General features: G+C 37.7%; 3 protein-coding genes across 3 annotated transcripts; all 3 read right to left on the bottom strand.

The window, feature by feature from the left end:
* Positions 1-9,030: 9,030 nt before the first annotated feature.
* Positions 9,031-9,899, bottom strand: LOC103330527 (protein LIM1). The gene is made up of 2 exons (XM_008233121.3): positions 9,567-9,899; positions 9,031-9,301 (listed from the first exon to the last, which is right to left on the bottom strand). The coding sequence occupies exons 1-2, from the start codon at positions 9,868-9,870 to the stop codon at positions 9,285-9,287; spliced, it is 321 nt and encodes a 106-aa protein (XP_008231343.3). The 5' UTR covers positions 9,871-9,899; the 3' UTR covers positions 9,031-9,284.
* A 787-nt stretch (positions 9,900-10,686) lies between these two features.
* On the bottom strand, positions 10,687-13,640 carry LOC103330526 (uncharacterized). Its single transcript, XM_008233120.3, has 7 exons — positions 13,274-13,640; positions 12,869-13,042; positions 12,658-12,750; positions 12,489-12,557; positions 11,754-11,960; positions 11,238-11,363; positions 10,687-11,100 (listed from the first exon to the last, which is right to left on the bottom strand). Exons 1-7 carry the CDS (start codon positions 13,499-13,501, stop codon positions 10,945-10,947), a joined length of 1,053 nt encoding a protein of 350 aa, XP_008231342.1. The 5' UTR covers positions 13,502-13,640; the 3' UTR covers positions 10,687-10,944.
* A 3,507-nt stretch (positions 13,641-17,147) lies between these two features.
* LOC103330525 (muniscin carboxy-terminal mu-like domain protein) lies at positions 17,148-19,481 on the bottom strand. The gene has a single exon (XM_008233119.2). It carries the CDS (start codon positions 19,303-19,305, stop codon positions 17,350-17,352), a length of 1,956 nt encoding a protein of 651 aa, XP_008231341.1. The 5' UTR covers positions 19,306-19,481; the 3' UTR covers positions 17,148-17,349.
* Between the last annotated feature and the right edge of the window lie 334 nt (positions 19,482-19,815).

Raw genomic sequence — 19,815 nt, 5'->3', positions numbered from 1 at the left:
GTTGTCATCAATCTAGTATAAATAAATGATCTTAGGAGCAGTCTAATATTGGAGAGTGAGGCATATGTTTATGATCTTAGAGCTATTGAGAGTTTGTTAGTTCTCTTTCATTGGGTTTAATAAAAGGTTTCATTGCTCAAGGAGGTACTCCTATATTGAGGAACCCTTAAATTGTTCGTGTTCCTTGTTCTTTGTTCATTGTTTTGTTCTTAATTCTTTCTTAAAGTATAGCATAGTATCATGGTCTAAAATATCGTGATATCGGAAATATCATAGCCAAAAACATGGAAATTTCGATGGAAATATCGAGATATTAGATATGGATAAAAATTGAATAAAAACCACGAAAATTGTAAGAAAAACTTGGCTTAGGAGAATCTAATCAACCAAAAAAAAATACACACCATAATAATTTATATATAATGATTTACTACAATTTTTACACTTTATACATTGCACAGACCACATAAATTTTTCACTATCTTCATCATCTCTATATGTGTGTAATTAGGTATTTTTTCTTGTTTCCTAGTTTGATACAAAATGGCCTCTATCGTTACAAATGGTTGAAGTGGTCCTTAGCGACGAGGTAAAAAAATTTGCCGTTTTATTCAATTTAATGTTTTTTTATTATTTATATTTTCTTGCATTCCAATTTCATTTTTTTAATAGATTATTCAAGGCAAAAAAAAAAAAGGAAAACCATTACAAATGGCTCCTCAAGTGAACAATACCCGAATGGTGTGTTGAAATAATGGCACTATTACATCCTCCGAAGAAAATACTTCCCCACATCGTGATCCGGTAGAACCGCCTCCTCCAATATTGAGTCGTCCCTATACTCGATTGTGTTGGACTATGAGGACCGGGACTATTTCAATTGTATGATGAGTGAGTAGGTATTTCAATTGTATAATGAGTGAGATGTGAATTTTACAATAAATATGGACATGTGACAACTGAAAAATCTTGTCCAATAATTTTATCTAAAATTTGAGATGTGGATTTTATAATAAATATGGAAACGTGGCAACCGAAAATCTTGTTTGAAAATTTTATCTGAAATTTGATATGAGAATTTTATAATAAATAGTGACACGTGACAACCGAAATCTTATCCGCAAATTTTATCAAAATTAATCATTTAAGTATAAAGCATAGAAAATAAATTAAAGTAAATAGTAATTGCCATTGCCCTTGCCCATAGGGGTGGAAACAAAATTGCAAGAGCTTCCACTATTTACATGAATAGTGGAAGCCCTTGCCTTGCCTTTGCCCATAGGGGTGGAAGTGCTCTAAGAGAAGAAAAACTATTGAATGCAAATGGATATATGCAATGAAGGAGGGAGTCAATGATGTGAGTGTGGTGCTGTTTAAAGCCAGGCCAGTGGCTAAAGGATATGCTCAAAAAGAAGGAATCGATTATAATGAAATATTTTCCCATGTGGTGAAACACTCCTCCATTCAAATTTTGCTTGCTTTAGTAGCACAGTTTGATCTTGAGTTAGTACAACTATATGTAAAAACTGCGTTCTACATGGAAATTTGTCTGAAGCAATTTACATAAGACAACCTGAAGGGTATGAAGAAAAAGGAAAAGATAGTTTAGTCTACAAGCTCAACAAGTTGCTATATGGATTGAAACAATCACCCAGGCAGTGGTACTTGAGATTCGGTAAGTTTATGAAATATCAAGTCTATACAAGAAGTCATTATGATCATTGTGTGTACCACAAGAAACTAAGAGGAGGCGCATATATATACTTATTGATTTATATAGACAATATGATCATAGCTTCTAGTGATATCACTGAGATTAAAAAGCTGAAAAGCTCATATGCATAAAGATTTTGAAATGAAAGATCTTGGTGAGGCAATGAAGATTTTAGGGATGGAGATCACGAGAAATAGGAAGAAGGCGTTGGTGTATTTATCATAGAAACAGTACCTTGAAAAGTTGCTGCACAATTTAGTACACCACTAGCTCCTCATTTTAAATTGAATACTCAACTATGCCCTAAAACTGAGGAAGAAAAACTCAAGATGAAAGATGTTCCTTATTCTAGTTTGGTGGGGTTGATGCATGCTATGGTATGTAGTCGCCCCAATATTTCTCACGCAGTTGGAATTGTTAGTAGATTTATGCACAATCTTGAAAATGTGTATTGGGAGGCTGTTAAATGGATACTGAGATATCTTCATAGAACAAAGGAGACAGGAATTTGTTTTGAGAATAATTATGAAGGAGTTGAAAAGTTCTCAATTGGATATGTGGACTCTGATTTTGCTAGTGATTTAGACAAAAGAAGGTCCACGACAGGGTATGTGTTTACTATGGCAAAAGGTCCTATATGTTGGAGATCAATATTAGAACCAATTGTTGCATTATCAACCACAGAGGCTGAATATATGGCAATGGCTAAGGCCATTAGAAGCAATCTGGACGTTAGGGTTGTTAGAAGATTTGGGTGTTAATCAACACAAGTTGGATGTGTATTGTGATAGTCAGAGTGCCATTTACTTGGCAACGTATCAGTACATCGTGCAATTACCAAACATATAGATGAGAGATATCACTTTATTCGAGAAGTGATAGTTGAAGATGACATTCGTATCAAGAAAATTGCGGTAGATAATCCTACTGATATGTTAACTAAGGTAGTAGGTGTATCAAAGTTCAAGCATTGCTTAAAATTGGTGCATATTAAGCAAGTCTGAAAACTTAATAACAGTGGAGCAATGGAAGCTAATGAAGGTCTCTGATGTGGATTTCTTACCAAGGTGGAGATTGTTGAAGTTTGGTTTGAAATTGATTATGTATTCCTAGCTAAGTTAGGAATCCAAGTTGTAATATGTTGCCCTTGGATTATTTTATTGTTGACTTTTTGTAATTTGGTTTCACTGTATCATCGGGGGCATGCTCGAATTTATATGAAGAAAATACTGCTGCCTATTTGATTAATCGTACTCCTAGCCGGGTTCTTGATTTCAAGACTCCACATGATGTGTTTGGTGACCATGTTTCCCCTGTCTCAGTCTCCAAGTTGCCCCCTAAAGTTTTTGGGTATGTTGCTTATGTTCATGATCTACTATTATCAACGGAAAGTAAACTTGATTCCTTGTGCTCTACGATGTGTCTTTATTGGTTACTCGTCTACTCAAAAATGGTTATAAGTGCTATCATTCCACCTACCCAGAAAGTGCATGTTACTTTGGACGTGACTTTCCATGAAGAAGTGCCCTATTATGTCTCTCCCTCCTCTCCAATATCTGGATTAAAGATGAAGTAGGTGCTCTAGGTGTTTATGAAATGACCGGTCACACAAGAGATGAAGTAGGTGCAAGTGACCAGAAGCAAGTCAGCCCTATATCTTAAAATAATGACAGTGATTCTTGTATGGATGAGTTCGATGCAATACCCCATGCCCTGCTAGTGCCCCAATCTACTCGTGATAGTGAATCAAGTGAGGTAATTTATAATGATTTATTTGTGTCAACTTATCAGTTACCCACACGAACCACTCGTAGGAAACCTAAAGTACAATATTCTCCTATATACATGCCAAGTCTAAATATCTCATTAGCATTATGTGTCAACTCATCGTTTGTCTAAGTCATATGCATCATATTTGTGTCAATTATCTAGTGTATGTGTGCCAACTAAGCTGCAGGATGCTTTATCTAACCCAAAATAGGATGAATGCCATGAATGTTGAAATGGATGCCTTGAACAAGAATAAAACATGGGATTTAGTTCCTTTGCCACGAGGGAAGAAAGCTGTTGAATGCAGAATGGGTGTTTACTTTGAAGCATAAAGCTGATGGTTCCATTGACCGTTACAAGGCTAGATTGGTAGCAAAAGGTTATACTCAGACCTATGGAGTGGATTATTTGGAGACCTTTGCTCCAGTGGCAAAGCTCAATATTGTGCGTCTACTATTGTCTATGGCCGCTAACCGCGACTGGCCCTTATTACAATTTGATGTCAAAAATGCATTTCTACATGGTGACCTCAAGGAGGAGATTTACATGAATCTCCCTCATGGTATTCTTGTAACCTCTAAGGAGGGTGTTGTGTGTAAGTTGCGGAAGTCTTTATATGGATTGAAGCAGTCTCCAAGAGCGTGGTTTGGGAGATTTGCAGTATCTATGAAAAAATTTGGGTATGTGCAGAGTAACTCAGACCATACTTTGTTTCTAAAGTGTCATAAAGGTAAATTGACAGCTTTAATTATTTATGTTGATGATATGATTATGCTTGGAGATGATCAGGCAGAAATGCAAAATCTTCATAAGTATCTGGCTTCCGAGTTTGAGATGAAGTCATTGGGTGATTTGAAGTACTTTCTTGGGATTGAAGTTGCCAGATCTAAACATGGTATCTTTCTATCTCAAAGAAAATATATTTTGGATTTACTTGCAGAGACTGGAATGTTAGATTGTAAACCAATTGATACCCCTAGTGAACAGAATCATAAGTTAGGGGTTGTATCCTGAATCAAGTCCCTACATATAAAGAGCGTTATCAACGATTTGTGGGGAAATTGATTTATTTATCTCATACACGTTCCTGATATTGCATATGCAGTGAGTGTAGTGAGTCAGTTTATGCATTCTCCTAGTGAAGATCATATGGGTGCTGTGATGCGCATCTTGAGGTATCTTAAAGTGACTCTTGGAAAGGGGTTAATATTTTGCAAGTATGGTCATACATATGTGGAAGGGTATATGAATGCGAATTTGTTGAAATTGGCTAATAGCATTAAATCAAATAAAAGTATAAACCAAGTATGCATTAAATCAACTAATTAAAAGTGTATTATTTTGTGCCCTGCGATCGAGAGAATTGAAATCTTTTGTTATTACATCTGAATTGATATTGTCAGCAAGTTCTTTTTCAATGTAGACAACCATAGAATTGCTAGAAAATCATTCTCCATCTTGTTGGTAGCTGAAAAAGCTCGTTCAATCTCAACCTGATTCTTTTTGACCTTGTTTCAACTAATCCCCGACATAATTCAGAGGAGTGAAAAGCTCTTTTGGAGTGAAATCCTGAGGATAGCAAGGCTGTTTTATCAGATTTAAAAGAATCACTAGTCCAAAGTCTAAGAATAAGAAGTTCCATTGCCCCTTCAGAACCTACTGTTCAACTCTGCCAATTGAGCATCACAAAGTGGTAATGATGCGTAATATTGTCCTTTTGTTGACAAGAACGACCTGTTCCCACTTTATATTGAGCATTCATATCAGGCATGTCAATGTCATGTTTCTTGCAAAACAAATGTTTCCCAACCATTTAATCTCAATTTTCCAAGGACATCTTTTGTTGTACCAACTAGGTTCATAGCATTCACGATGTCTTGAGACTTATGTTGTAAAAAGGATATCTGTGAGTCCCATAATTTCTTTCAATAGATGCAAGATGAATACAAAGAATTGCCTAATCTTGTATCCACCAGTAGCTTCCCCACGTAACCTGTGGATCCATCCTCTTTTATATTCTCAAGAACCGTACAAACTGCATCATACATTTCTATTAAGTCACAAACAGAATCGTGAACTCCACCGAGTAGCTCTACCAATTTGATTAGCTCCTCTACCAGTTTGATTGAGCAACTTGTAACTTGTATGACGTTTTGGAGAAGCCCTAATGACATCAATTGCAATGATGAAAAGAATAACCAAATTGTAGCTACTTCTTTTGATGCTGAAACTAATGCTAACTGAGTTGATGAGCAATTAATAATATGCATATGGGCAATCTCTAAGAAATAATGCTTGTAGCCCATTCCATGCACCCCGCATATTACTAGCACCATCATATCCTTGACCTCTCATCTTGTCAATACATAATTCATGGAGATCAAGTACTTTCTTGATCTCTTTTTGAAGTGTTGATAGTGTCTTCAACCCACACAATGTCAAAAAAACGTTCAGTAGAAAACCATCAGAATCTTAAAACAATAGCCATTTGCGACATCTTGTGATTCATCAAGAAGGATACAAAAAGCAGCATGCCCAACTTCTTCACGAAATTTTTTTCTCACTTTGTTTGCAAGAATATTTAAAATCTCCTTTTGAATCTTGAGGTATATTTTGCATTTCCTGGGGCATTCTCTAAAACAACTCCAGCCACCTCATCATTAAACTTTGCTGTATGCTTGACCATTTCAATAAAATTTCCACGATTTTTAGAATCCAAAGATTCATCATGACTCTAAAAGCACATGCCTGATATGTAAATCGAACACACTTATCGTTGTCTTGAGCCGTAACCGGTTTTTCAAAATGTCTTCCTTTGATTGTCGATTAATAACTTTGTCGACATGTTGAGATGGGTTCATCAAATCCTCCATACATCCTTCACAAGTATTATGCGATGAAGATGGACCTCCAACATGAGTCAAAAATACACAATTCTTTCCATCATTAACTCTTTCCAATTGTTAAAACCCTCAGTGTTAATGCAGGACGACCATTCTACCAAAAATAAAACAAGGAAAACATGACTTTATCTTCTGAAGAATATTCTAACCATGGAAATTGAGAGAGAATATTGAAATCGACGATATTACCCAAACTGAGACCTTGGATATTCTAATAATTTTGGTTGGTAAGGCCAACTTGATATAAGCACATCGAACCTCATCACGTTGATTAATAGGGTATTCAGATATTTGAATTTTACCAGGGTCTCGTTCCAAAAAAGCAACATCAAACTGGTGAGGTTCAACTAGGGAAGATGTGTGATGAGGTGACTCAATTGATGGTGAAGCCTTATCATTGAATGGAAGCCTTGTCATTGTCTAATTTATCACCATCATTTTTTTTCTTGAAGAATGAATCAATAGTTTTTGCTCTTTTACTTGCTTGGTTCTGATTGACATTATAATCTAATAACACATATTTTACTTTATACTAAACAAATCAATGAAAAAATAATAATAATTCGAGATAGAGTTAGATACCTTTATTACGCTTGTTGAATGAACTCGACTTTGGTAGCACAGAATACAAAACACTGCAAATATTATTTTGGGACTTAGTAGGGCTAAGTTTCATAAATATGAATATCTCTTCTTCTTTTTTTATTAGACTTAAGATACTTATAAAGTATCAAACTAGGCTAGGAATAGGATACTTCATCATATCAGACTATCTTTATTCAATGGGAAAGTAGAATACTTTATTGTATAGGAAATAGACCACAAAACTTAAAATAATAATAAAATAATAAAAAGATAACAGCAGCCAGCCATCTGATCCAATGCATTGGCCAGACAAATTAAGCACAACCACATAATGAATTTCACATTTGTTGATGGTAATCTTGTTACTTGGAGGAGTAAAAAGCAAAAAGTAGTGTCTAGGTCTAGTGTCGAGGCTGAGTACCGTGGGATGGCTCAAGGTGTGTGTGAGTTACTATGGTTGAGAAGATTGTTGAGAGATCTTGGGTTTGGACCCCAGAAACCCATAGATTTGTATTGCGATAATAAAGCTGCAATTGCAATTGCGCATAACCCTGTGCAACATGATCGTACAAATCACGTGGAGGTTGATCGACATTTTGTTAAAGAGAAGTTAGATGCTAAAATTATTTCTTTTCCGTTTATATCATCCGAGTATCAACTGGCAGATGTTCTTACGAAAGTTGTGTCTACTACGGTCTTTCTCAACTCGCTTGACAAGTTGGGCATGCGTGACATCTTTGCTCCAACTTGAGCGGGAGTGTTAGCGAGATCCTCACTTAATTAAGATATTTATTTCCCAGTTTATTAGGATTATATTTCTTTTCTTTTTGTATAGATATTGTGCAATTAGATTTTTATCTTGTTTCCTAGTTTGACCCTACTAGGGTTACATCCTTGTACTATAAATACCTTCTTTTAGAGAATGAAATACAACTTGAAAAAAATTCTACCCACATTTTTTGACTCTTGTGAAAAAGAGAAACATTGGAGAAAATTTCAAAGATCATATCAAATTAATTTTAGAGCATGCCCGCATATACTGTTGTTTGTAAGCCTCATCAGCTCAGCACCCACATCAACGTCTCTTTCGTCATAGCACTCTCCAACATTTTCCTCAAAAACTTTGCAACCTCTGCATGTCGAATGGCACGTGACCTTTCTATTTGCTTGGGTGAGAGCAGTTCTGTCATGTAAAGCTTCTTCATGAACCTCCAATAGTCACCATACACCATATGGGGTGGCAAAGAATCCCAAGTTTGAGCTAATAGATAATTAGATTCACACTGATTAGATCACTGGAGACTTGCATTAGTTTGGACAAAGTCACCTACTGAATTCTGATTTGTTAGGATAGATAATGTTGTTAATTCTTAGGCCATACTATTACATATGTTCAATTATGACTTTAGGTGTAGTTGACCAGTGTGAGCAACAAACCTTGTCGAGGTGCCAATATATAACCCCGATTGTTGATCCGTTTGACTCTGATGAATTTTGCAACATAAATTTTGCAAGAGGAACCATTTTAAGAAGGCTGAATTTTCGGCTGAAATCCAATTTGGATGCAGAACCATTTTAGTCAATCTCGCCAATGTTGGTGGATATTGGTGTCAATTTTATAAGCCAAATAAGTTTAGACATATACCTCATCAGAGATTCTTGGTTCGATTCTCTCATCTCTCAATATCACTTGTATAAAAAAATAATAATAATAATAAATTTAGGCATATGGATTATGGACTCATTATGAGCAATTAATTCCCCTTGTCACAAATGTTTTCTTGACAAGAGGTAATTGCAAGAATGAAGATATTGCAGCATTTACAAGATCTCTTCAATGATGCCAAAAAAGAATTATGGCTTTTTTCTAGTGTAAATAAAGTCAAGAATAGAGATAAATATCTGTAGATTGTGTAAAAAGAGTCAAATTTGATTGCTGCATGTCATCAACCCTAAGGGATGCCTCGGCCAACTAGCATAATCACTTAGAAAGTAGGAGGAAAAGTAATGATGATGAGAAGAAAAAAAAAATTACAATTACCAAAAGGGATATCCAGGTAAAAGGAACAAGCAAAGAATACATATTTTTGTTTTTTTATCAAGTAAATAATACATACTTAGTTATTAAAATAAACTAGTAATCTATTACATCAGAAATCAAATTAAAACCCAAGTGGATCACTGCATAATCTCAAGTTCTAAAAATACAGCCTCTTATTAACAGCAGCATTAAATATTACACAACCAAAAGGAGCCTTACAACTTCAAGACACTTATTCTAGAATACTCCTCAGCTCTATGCTTCAACTTCTTTAATTCATGATTCCACCTGCATCAGAGAAAACAAAACACCAGATTCATCAATTATAAATTTTCAGAAATACACAAGGGAAAGATGTTCTTTTTCTTCTTTTATCTTTTTTTTCCCTCTAAAGATTCCTACAATATTACTAATAAACAAGGAGGTTCAATATAAACATATATAGTAAAAGTCATTATATAATATATTAGATCAAATGGGTGAAAAATATTGCTTCAGGAAACATTTTTTTTAGCACTATTGTGTTAAGTAACAGAGAGGAGCTAGAGAGTACATGGTTCAAAGTTGATAGTGCACTTCTCTGGGAGCTGCATTGCCATGGTACGATCGACGCCAGAAATTGAAGGGCCATTGACAAGCACACATAGGCAAGGCTGGCCAAGAGCTTTGAGGGCATTGCAGCAAGTCTCACTTGGTGGGATGGGGCTAAAAGGAACAACTGCTGCTCTGCAAGGTATTAGCTGAACAATAGATGAGAAGAAGGTGCTTGCACACAAGGTGCCCTCCCCTTGATCCACCAAACCTGTCAAAACTAACATAACCACCAAAACTGGAAGAGTCATAGTAATTAGCCTCATCTTAATTAATTTGAGCTGAGATTAATTGCAGAGAAGACGTCCCGAATTCGAATATATAGGACATTATGATGAGGGTCATGCCATCATGCAGGTACATCCTACCCAAAGGTCACACCTATATGATGCCATTGTCGCCAGCTCTGCCACTGATGATATGTGCATAAAAACCAGCCAAAAATACATTTGGTGTGCTGGTGGAGCAGTTGTTAAACTCAAATTTCATGACTCTTTGCATTTTCCAAATGCATCAGCAAAGAAGCTCTAGTTAAAATGAATCAAAGGCACCTACTTTCTCATTGTTTGCATATGTAGAGGCCAAAAACAATGCGCTTCTAGCTTTAATGCTATAATGCTTTACACACTTTTACTTCAATCAATTTCTTGAAACCTATTAAGCATGAACATGTAGCAACCTACAAAATGGCTCAGAAAACCTCCTAAACTACCTTTCAAACGATCCCAGAGTGTGACCATCCAAAATATTAATATCAGATAATTAGCTCCAAGTTAGTATTTAAGAGTATGTGATTAGACCAATTTGAAATTACTTAGAAAAGTACATACGATTATGAAGTTTTAAACTACAAGGACAAAAATAAAACTGATGCTACCCTATAGCAACTCAGAATACAAAATCAGTTAGGAGCAAATCCAGACTTGCGTCATGATCATAAGTTCACAACATTTGAAGTATTCGAGAAGATAATTTCCGTGTTCAATTGAATGCATGATTCTCGAGGAAATTGCTTTCGAGCACATTTGACAACTTTTGGTGAAAATCAAAATATGTGAGCACAATGCACCAAAACAAAATAATTAAGCATGACAAACAAATCAGAAATATATATTTGATTTGAGAATCCAAAGAAATTGTACAAATTTTCTTGCTGAGGAAGAACAGAAAGTCAGTAAATGAGAATATAATTCTCCAATCTTTCCTCATGTGTGTGGCCACAGTGAATAATCATCGATCCCAACCATCTTTATTACAACTCATGTCATTCCCAAAGGCCTCTTCAAATGGATTTCATATCATTGACATAACAAGTTATGATTTTCGCATATTACAGGTTATCAAAGTTCTCCTTTGTTTCCTTTGAGATTGATTACTGCAAGCTCCTGTTCAACAAACTCTCCTGCATAAATCGCTGGATATTTACTGGCAAGCGAGGATTCTGCAAAGCGACCTAAGGGCTTTAACACAGCATCAGATGCTATGTGGGCAAACAACTACATCGCAAGAAATGTCACATATAAGCATACGATGCATTGAGAAATCTTATTTATATAAATCTCTTTTAAGATGCCAACTAAAAGTAGAAGAACAAAACAGTAACAATGACAACAATATGACTAGCTGCACTCACTGTAGAAGATACTCTCCAAAGTAAGCGATGTTGCTCCGTTGCTAGTTTGATTGCGTCAACTGTCCTGTTTGTTACAACAACTTCATGCATTCCAGCTATGCAATCTCCTGCAGTCAACCACTCTATCTGTACATGAAAATTTGTGTGAATGGAATACAATTAGCTTAAAGATTTAAAATGCAACACATGCCATAGCCAGCCAACCTAAAAACAGCCATTCCAATCAAAGAGGGAACTTGAATTAAAAATTAACATGCGTAATATTTGTTTTACTTGTACCAATTCTTTTTTTTTTGGGGGGGGAACACTAAGCACAACTAATCAAATGTTTCGCATGTGTTTTATTTTTTATTTTTACCAAAAGATGTGCATAAACCCGATATGTATAACGTGTTATTTAATTGATGCAATTGAAATCCAAATTGCTTTCCCATGAAAGCCACCATATTCAGGGGGTCAACAAACTTTGTAAACTATTGCATAACTACTAAGCACAATGGTCAAAAATGCTCTTACCTGCTTCCCAGTCTGAATGAGAAGACATCCTACAGGAACCTTCACTTCAACTTTTTGCCCATTTCTTAGCCAGATATTCAGACCTGGAAATCTACTTCTGCCATGAATGGTTAGAAAGTTCAGGTCGTAGTGATATCCTGCAAACACAGTACCCGCCTGGCCATAATGCCGAAGGTCACTTCCTGTTGGGGCTAGAAGGTGTGGTCCCTGGGTTCACAAAGAAAGGGTACTTAGCACATATCGCATGAACTTGGCCAGGAAATTGGCAAATGGAAAGGAAGAGATTCTAGATACTCAATTCAGAAGTTGGTGATTGTCGAAAATGCAGCATGTAGACAAAATACATGCTCTATATCCGATCACAAGCCAACGTATTTAATAAGACTATAAAGTGGTTGAAGAATATGCCCACCCCGAATTCATCTTTGTAAGAAAAAAGGACAAAACTGAGAAGTGTAATAAGATAAAATAATAGTGGCATTATGGAGCAATACAAAAGGCATTCAACAGAATGCCACACAAATTTGGGGACACAGGTGGTCACAGTGGCTAAAGATAAGAAAAGTGATGGATATAGAAGATGGAATGGAAACTGATGGATATAGGCAACTACTGTCAGAGTAGGCAACCAGTAATCATGATTCCATTATTTGATTTCAATACCGCTGCCCACCACTAGTGGCAAAACAGTCATAGAGACATGAATGTAAGTTTCAATTGGCAATCATTGGTCACCTGCTTCATAAGAGAAGTGAATGCATCCTTTGGCAAGCCAAACCCAATGGCAGCCATTTCAGCAACAGCCTGAAAAGAAAGAGAGGCATAAATTACATGAAGAATGTTAGATAATATGCAAAACAAGCAAGTGGTATGAGCAAGCTGAAAAATCAAATTAATGGCTCACCTCTATTGCGGATATCATCTTGTAACCCCATGAATCCATGGTATCTTTCCATTCAGGAAACCCCTCGGGTACGACCGGCTCTGCATTAAGTTCCTAGAAAACAAGAATAACATAATCATCATCATCATGGCAAGTAGAATATAGCATTTAATTAAAACAGTCAATACATATGAGTGCAAGTGAATATCTAAAGGGAAACAAAGAATGAGACCTGAAAGCGGGTTTCTGATGGTCGAGGACCCACTCTCCACATGTATCGCCATTTGCGATCTGCCCCCTTGGGAATGGATGGCTGGAACTCTTTGGGCATTTCTTTCAATTTCTCCTGCATTTCTTCATCAACAAGGCTTCTTGGCACTTCCACACCCTCTGGTGTCACCCCAACCTGTGATGTTATCCCCATTTCAAGTTTTGAGCAACAACAATCCAATTCCCACCACAAATCAAAAGAAATGGATAATTAAAATCAAAAGAGAACCCAGATAAGCCACCAATCAGTAAGCAAAGAATTGGGCTTCAAATTTCAATCTTTTTTATTATAAAGAAATTCAAATTTTCATTTTTCTGATATCTAGGCAACAGTTTTTCATTTTCTCGGGAACCAAACATAACCCACCTGGTAATGCAATTGGGGCCTCTCCTGGAGTCGCTTGAAATCCGGCGGTCTATCGAAGTACCTCTCCATCATATCGAGGAAGCGATCGTTGTCCTCGGCCGTACATCTGGGGTCCTTGACCAACAGAGCACCTGTTTCTCTCAGACTCCGGCTCACCTTGCCGCACAACTCCTTCACTTCGCCCTTCGATCCCAAGTACAAGCTCAGATCTACCACCGTGAGCTCCATTTTCCCGATCTAAATCTTCAACCCGGATCAAAATTCGATGAGATTCCTGGTTTTTGAGGGTTTACAAATGTTTTAGGGATGGCGGGAGATTTTTTATTTTGTTTCTGTATTTGGGTTTTTTGAAGTGTATAACGCTTGCGTGGAGATTCGTGTAGTAATGGTGTCGCTTTTCTTTTGGGGGAAAAGGATTGCGTGTAGTGCACTGGACATACGGTACGTCCACACTCGGTATTATCCTGACACATGGAATTGAGCGAAAGAAGTGGATCCTGCCAGCCCAACATTGATGAGGTCTGGAAAGTTTTTTTAATATAAACGATATTGGAGGGAGGAATCGAACCTAGTACATTCTGCATGGTTAAATACTCTTAAGACCACTTGAACCACAAGCACTTGCATGAAGGTCGGAAATTAAAAAAACCACTTTGCAGCACTTGCTAGTACGGAGTAGGCAACAAACACCCAATATTCATATTATACAAGCTCTAAGCAAGCAGCACAACAGCAAGTTCAACACACAAGGCAATGAGTGATTGTATAATGCTTCTCTTAAGCCTCGTTTGGTTCATGGTAAAAGAAATTTTGGAATAAGAAATCAATTGTTTTTTCATGTTTGATGAGTCTAATGTTTGATGAGTCTAAGTATGAAAAATCGTTGTCTGACTCACGGGAAAGTATGGGGGAAAGTGAAGTCATCCTCCTAACTTAGGTTTTGTTTTCCCTTCTCATGAGAAAGTTTGAAAAAATAAGCTAACATTAAATACATATTTTTTATGACGATTTTATCCCATTAACAATTTAGAATTACAATATATCATTAAATGCATTCTTTTTTTATTTGAGTTAATAAGAGTATAATTGAAAATTTATACAAATTTTGTTTTTCATTCCTACTCAAAACAAACATGAAAAATGAAATAAAGTGATATTTCCCAATTACTTTCCCAACATTACCAAACGTGGAAAAGGAATCTTCCATTCTCATTCCTTGGAGAATGACATGGGAAATAATTTCCCCTCAAATTCATTCCATGAACCAAACGGGGCCTTATATTGAAGGCAAGCATGCTTACCTATACAAGTGAACTAGCTCACCATTCCACCGACTAGTCACCCCTTGTAAGTAGCATGATGAGCATTTTCTTAAGTTACCGACGGAGAGGAAACATCAGAATGCTTGAAGAGAACTTATAATGACCAAATACAAGAAAATAAAATATTTTGCCAACTACCAAAATACTCCCACGCACAATCAAGTGGCTATGGGCTTGACTAATGACTTGGACAAGCATGTTGTGCGGCATTACAAAGCGACCCCTAACATTCTCCCCACTTAAGATGTCAGCGCTCACGATGACTACATCTTCTTTAAGTCTTCAATCTTCTTCTTAAACTGCTCCAAGTATATCTCCTTCTCTCACTTAGTCTCTGTCTCCAAGGCCCTTTCACTTGATGAGAAACTCCATAAGTGAGAAACTCCTTTCATAGGCAACCGCCTAACCTCATCCACTTCTTTCAGCTTCAACTGCTTGATGTCGACTTCAGCTCTGGTTGACTGGTTGCATGTTTGGATCTTGCATGAAAAACAGGAAAATTATGGTGCACCTTCATCCACATAGATCCATGTAGGAACATCAACTTTGTATGAGGCTCTCCCTTCAGCAAAAATAGCAAGTAGGGAACCAAAATTGAACTGGGTAGAAGATTGTGCAGTCACAAAGCTTCCCTAAAGTATCCAATGCCAACAATCGTGTACGTCTTACTTGTGTCCTGACTCCCATGAGATCTGCACTTTTCCACTTACAATCAATTTTATAAATTTAAATATTATTCTAACAAATTTTTTCTGGAAATTAACAATCAAGAGATTAAATAGAAGTTTCAAGCAGTACGTAATATGCTGTTGAGTTAGCTGATTTTCCTGCTTATTATATAATTAGAGCAATTGCCAATTGATAGCTCCCTAAAGTCAATATGCACTAGTATCCTAAGCTACAAGGAAGGGGATTCAAACTCGGATACTAGGGACAGACACACTAACCTAGCTGGCCTCACCCTCATCTGCTTAATATTTACACATTTGATGATGGGTATCATTACATACTGGAAAAGTAAAATAAAATTTTATCAGAATACGGCAACTTTTGCGGTGAATAGAAAATAGAAATTGGAGCCTTGTCTCTTCAAATTAAGGACAGTATCTAATATGGCACTTTTCAATATGAACAATGTCAGTATTCGATGAGTGAAATATACATCAAGATTAAGAAAGACGACTCACATACTCATTTTTGCTTGCAACACATACAACACTCATTCATAAGGAATCCTTGTTTAATGAAATTTTCCAACATAAGAATTTTTTTTAAAGAGAAAGCAAAAGCCCAAAGAAAGAACGAGGCCTTTGATTACCTAAACGGCCGGCCAACAACTTATTGGTGCATGATGTAACTAGAAAATAGCAGAGTCCGTCTTACACAGTAAATAGAGGACTAAACATACTTCAAACATTGCGTAGAAGATTGGTAAAACAAGCATGGGGAGATAAATATAAGGTAGAATTGCCTAGAAGATTGGTAAAACAAATAAGACAACCAATTCAAGTTGGAACCAGAAAGAGCACAAGTCAGTCCTATATTTGCAAGTTAGTCCTAGTACACATCAAAATGCTGTAGCATTCTTTTAATTTCGGTCCTTGCCTATATTACACAGTATCACGCACAACAATCATCGTTCACAAATGAGTAAAAAAAAAAATGGCAGATTTATGTCAGCAAACATGTGTATAATAAATTTATATTTTCATGCATATTATACGAAGTTATAGAAATGACATTGGTAGCAGATTGTTAGCTTACCAGCCTGACCCGTGTGTCTATTATTGGGATCAAGGGTGGAGTGATTACCCTCAAAATGCTCTCAGCATCAGCCTCCATAAAGGTTCCACTTGTGAATCTAAGCTACAAGAGACCTTATACAAAATTGTTGCCTTCTCAACACAGCTGATGAAGCCAACATATAAACACAATTCTTTGCACCAAACCCAGAATTCATTCCTTGTTTTATTAGCATCAATATGATAAAACACCACTTTCTTTAACTGAAAACTTTTTAAAAAATAAAAAAAATTATCATACAATTAATTTATTATTTACCAAAAAATTGAAAACAATTGCCAAAGGGTGAATTATGAAGATGAAATTGCAGATACATACCAATACAAGCACAATGAAAATCAATGAAAAAGGCCTTCTTCCTCTTTTTGTTTGGTTTTTTCTAAATCTCTGCAAGCACGGTGAAAGCAGTGAAATGGTACGGCAAACTGCAGTAGTTTTTTGGCTGTGGAATAAGATACAGCTTACCTACATGTTTGCAAACATAAGTGACTGCAAAAGTTTCAACAAAACAACAGGGTTCGGCCTTCCCTTGCCTTCCAGCTTTTATATATTTCTAGCAGCCTTTAGCTTTTGGTTTTATATGATTTTTGCTAACTATGCAGTTGTTTTGGTTTCAAAATATATTTATCATCATAATTTTAGATTTTTCTTGTAGCATCAATTGCTTGTCTTATGTAGCAAATATGTTTCAAAACCTGCGAGTCCATATGATAGTAAAAGTAAAAAACCAAAAGATGGAAGAAAGCATGTAAAGAGAAACTTGTATATCCATTCACACAAATGAAAAGCCAATACCAAAAGACACAAAGCTTTCACATGACTGATAATCTAAGCTACAAGCTCATTATCAAAGAATGCTACAACAACATACAATCAACATATATCTCTCAAAATAAACAGAGAAAAAAAGAGGCACAACCCTCTACAATGCAACAGTGATTTCATCATGGGTCAATTGCACATATATACCCCACTCTCATACCTGTGATTAACCTCATAAAAATCTGTATTACCCTCGGAAGCCGGTCGCAAACAAACTCCGGACAATGATCTGTTTCCTTGCCAAGAAAATTTCACATGGGCAATAACTTCAATGTCCTCACTGCCATCTCCTTCATTAGAATCCACAGGCATCCTTGCTCTCAACCTACCCGGAGATCCATTCAACGGAATCTCAGGCACATGCCATTTCAGTTCTTTCTCAGACCTACTTAATACAGCTTTCGGGGACACCTTCAACAACGTAGGATCAAGGGGGAGTTTCAAAACAAATGTCACATCAGTCAAAGGTGCTGGCAGCTCAGGATTTGACACATATTGTATCATCACAGAAAGTAAGCTCCCAGTATGGCGTTGCACAAGGCGAACCCTCAAGGGCAATGGTGTCAACCTAGGCAGCAGACTATACTTCAAGACGGGTAAAGGCTCATCTGAGGCTGCGGTCCTTACATGAAACATCCCATTGCCTAGACTACTAACTCGAGAACTCTGCATAATAAACCTCTTAACCGCACTGGTTCCCTCAACCCGGAATGAAAACTCGGTTTCTTTATCACCACTAGTCTTGGTTGGCAAAGTTTTCAAATAAACAACACCCATTAATCCTACTCTAGCAAGCAATGACTCTCTAAACTCAGCACTGATCTCTTCCACAATGTGCATCTCAGGACCCTTCATTTCACTTTTCACGAGGGTATCAAGAGGACTGCCTGCTGCCGCACCACCTGCAGCCGCATCAGCAGTTTTCGGAGCATCTGGCCCAGTCTGCAACAACTCAAGCCCGCCAAGCCCTTCCTTCTTCGCAACCTTCTTTGTTCCAACAAACTCGGAAGCATCCAGCCCACCACCCCAAGCATCACTAAACCCTTCAAAAGTCTCACCCAAAGAAGCCTGGTCATGCCCAAATTCAATCCCACCATACTCCCCTTCAAACCCTTCAACAGCAATATGAGTAGACTGGGTCGCCTCTGCCGGGGGCAATGTCGTCACTTCCAGTGTCGCCAACGCCAGTGTTAAGTCCGTGGCCGAAGGATCCTTATTCTTCTTGAACCCACTCACCAACTCTTCAGGCTGATTAATCTTTTCACTCGCAGCAAATGGGTCTTTTTCTACTTGACTCTCTTCCTCATTCTCTAACTTCAGATCCTTCTCCTCACTCTGCACCACCGGCGCCAAGCTCGCCGCCACCTCATCTCCAGCAGCTATTGTCTCCGGCGGCAATTCAAACCCCAAATTGTTGAACGCCTCAATGCCCACCTCGTGTTCGACGGAATGCGCCTCAACAGCTCTCCAATTCTCCGCCCCACGAATCTTGTTCTCAGTATCCAAGGCAGAGTGCACCATCTTCGCAATGCCGTCGCCGTGCATCGACGAAAGCATCGCCGCCAATCGAATATTGCTGACACCTCTCAGAACAATGTCGAGAGCCATGTAGATCTCGGCATACTTTCGACCCAGCTTCTCCGGAGTAACATCGACACCACGGCAAGCGGTGACGATGACGCTGACGGCTTGGTTGACGATGTGGATGCACTCGAAGACGTTGATCGAGTTGTCATGATCGGCGGTGGTGACGCCGAGGACGTAGATGGAGTTGACGAGGCGGTAGACGACTCGGTACCGAGATTCGACGCCGACGATGAGCTGGCCGCTGGAGGCGGCGAGTGGGTCGTCACCGAGGGATGCGATGGAGTCGGCGGTGGCGTCGGAGGAGGAAGATTCCGAGTTGTTGTGTTGCTGGTCTTTTGGGGTGTGGAGTTGTTGTTGTTTGGCGGCGGCGAAGGCTAGGCGGGTTTGGCGGAAGGAGGAGACGGCGACGAGAGCTCGGGCCGGCGGGAACCATTCTCGGGTTTGGAGCAGGATATCGGATCCATTGGCGGGTTGGAGAGAGAGGGCTAGGCAGGACATGGTGGGATCGGATCAAGCTCAGATCTGATCCAGGGTTTGGGTTTGAAATGGTTGATGATGTGAAGTTGCACAGAGAGAGAGAGAGAGAGAGAGAGAGAGATGACTCGGTGAGACTCCGATGGAAGGAGACTCGGAATAGATGGTGGGGAAGTGGTTTTGGGCCAAAATGAATTTAACAGGCCTCTCCTGGATTGGAACTAGCACAGTTTTGGCCCAATTGTTAGAGCATTTTTACCCATTTGTCATGGTAAAATGCAAGAGAAGTAATGGCTGTCACTATCCAAATGAATAGTGTCTGACCTAGTAATTTTTTTGTCTGTTTTCTACTCATTGTCATGGTAACTCAAGGATAACCATTATTTATATGAATATGATGAGATGAATTTATATAGAGTTTTGGTTTGGAAAGTGAAAAATATGGCTAAGTATTTATTTATTTTTAAAATTCTGAAATTTTTGGTTTTTAAAATTTTTTTTGTTATTTAAATTGGTTGTTAACATCATAATAAC

The sequence above is a fragment of the Prunus mume genome, linkage group LG5, assembly GCF_029339155.1.
Source record: "Prunus mume cultivar Tortuosa linkage group LG5, ASM2933915v1, whole genome shotgun sequence".
NCBI lineage: Eukaryota > Viridiplantae > Streptophyta > Magnoliopsida > Rosales > Rosaceae > Prunus > Prunus mume.
The sequence above is the reverse complement of the archived record's forward strand: the minus strand, read 5'-3'. Positions and strand labels throughout refer to the sequence as shown.

Coding starts and splice junctions, on each gene's coding strand:
- LOC103330527 (XM_008233121.3), bottom strand. CDS start 9,870: ATGAGGCTAATTACTATGACTCTTCCAGTTTTGGTGGTTATGTTAGTT.
- LOC103330526 (XM_008233120.3), bottom strand. CDS start 13,501: ATGGAGCTCACGGTGGTAGATCTGAGCTTGTACTTGGGATCGAAGGGC. Junction 12,558..12,657: donor AGATGATATCCGCAATAGAG/GTGAGCCATTAA, acceptor CTTTCTTTTCAG/GCTGTTGCTGAAATGGCTGC. Junction 11,961..12,488: donor TCACTTCTCTTATGAAGCAG/GTGACCAATGAT, acceptor TTGTGAACCCAG/GGACCACACCTTCTAGCCCC.
- LOC103330525 (XM_008233119.2), bottom strand. CDS start 19,305: ATGTCCTGCCTAGCCCTCTCTCTCCAACCCGCCAATGGATCCGATATC.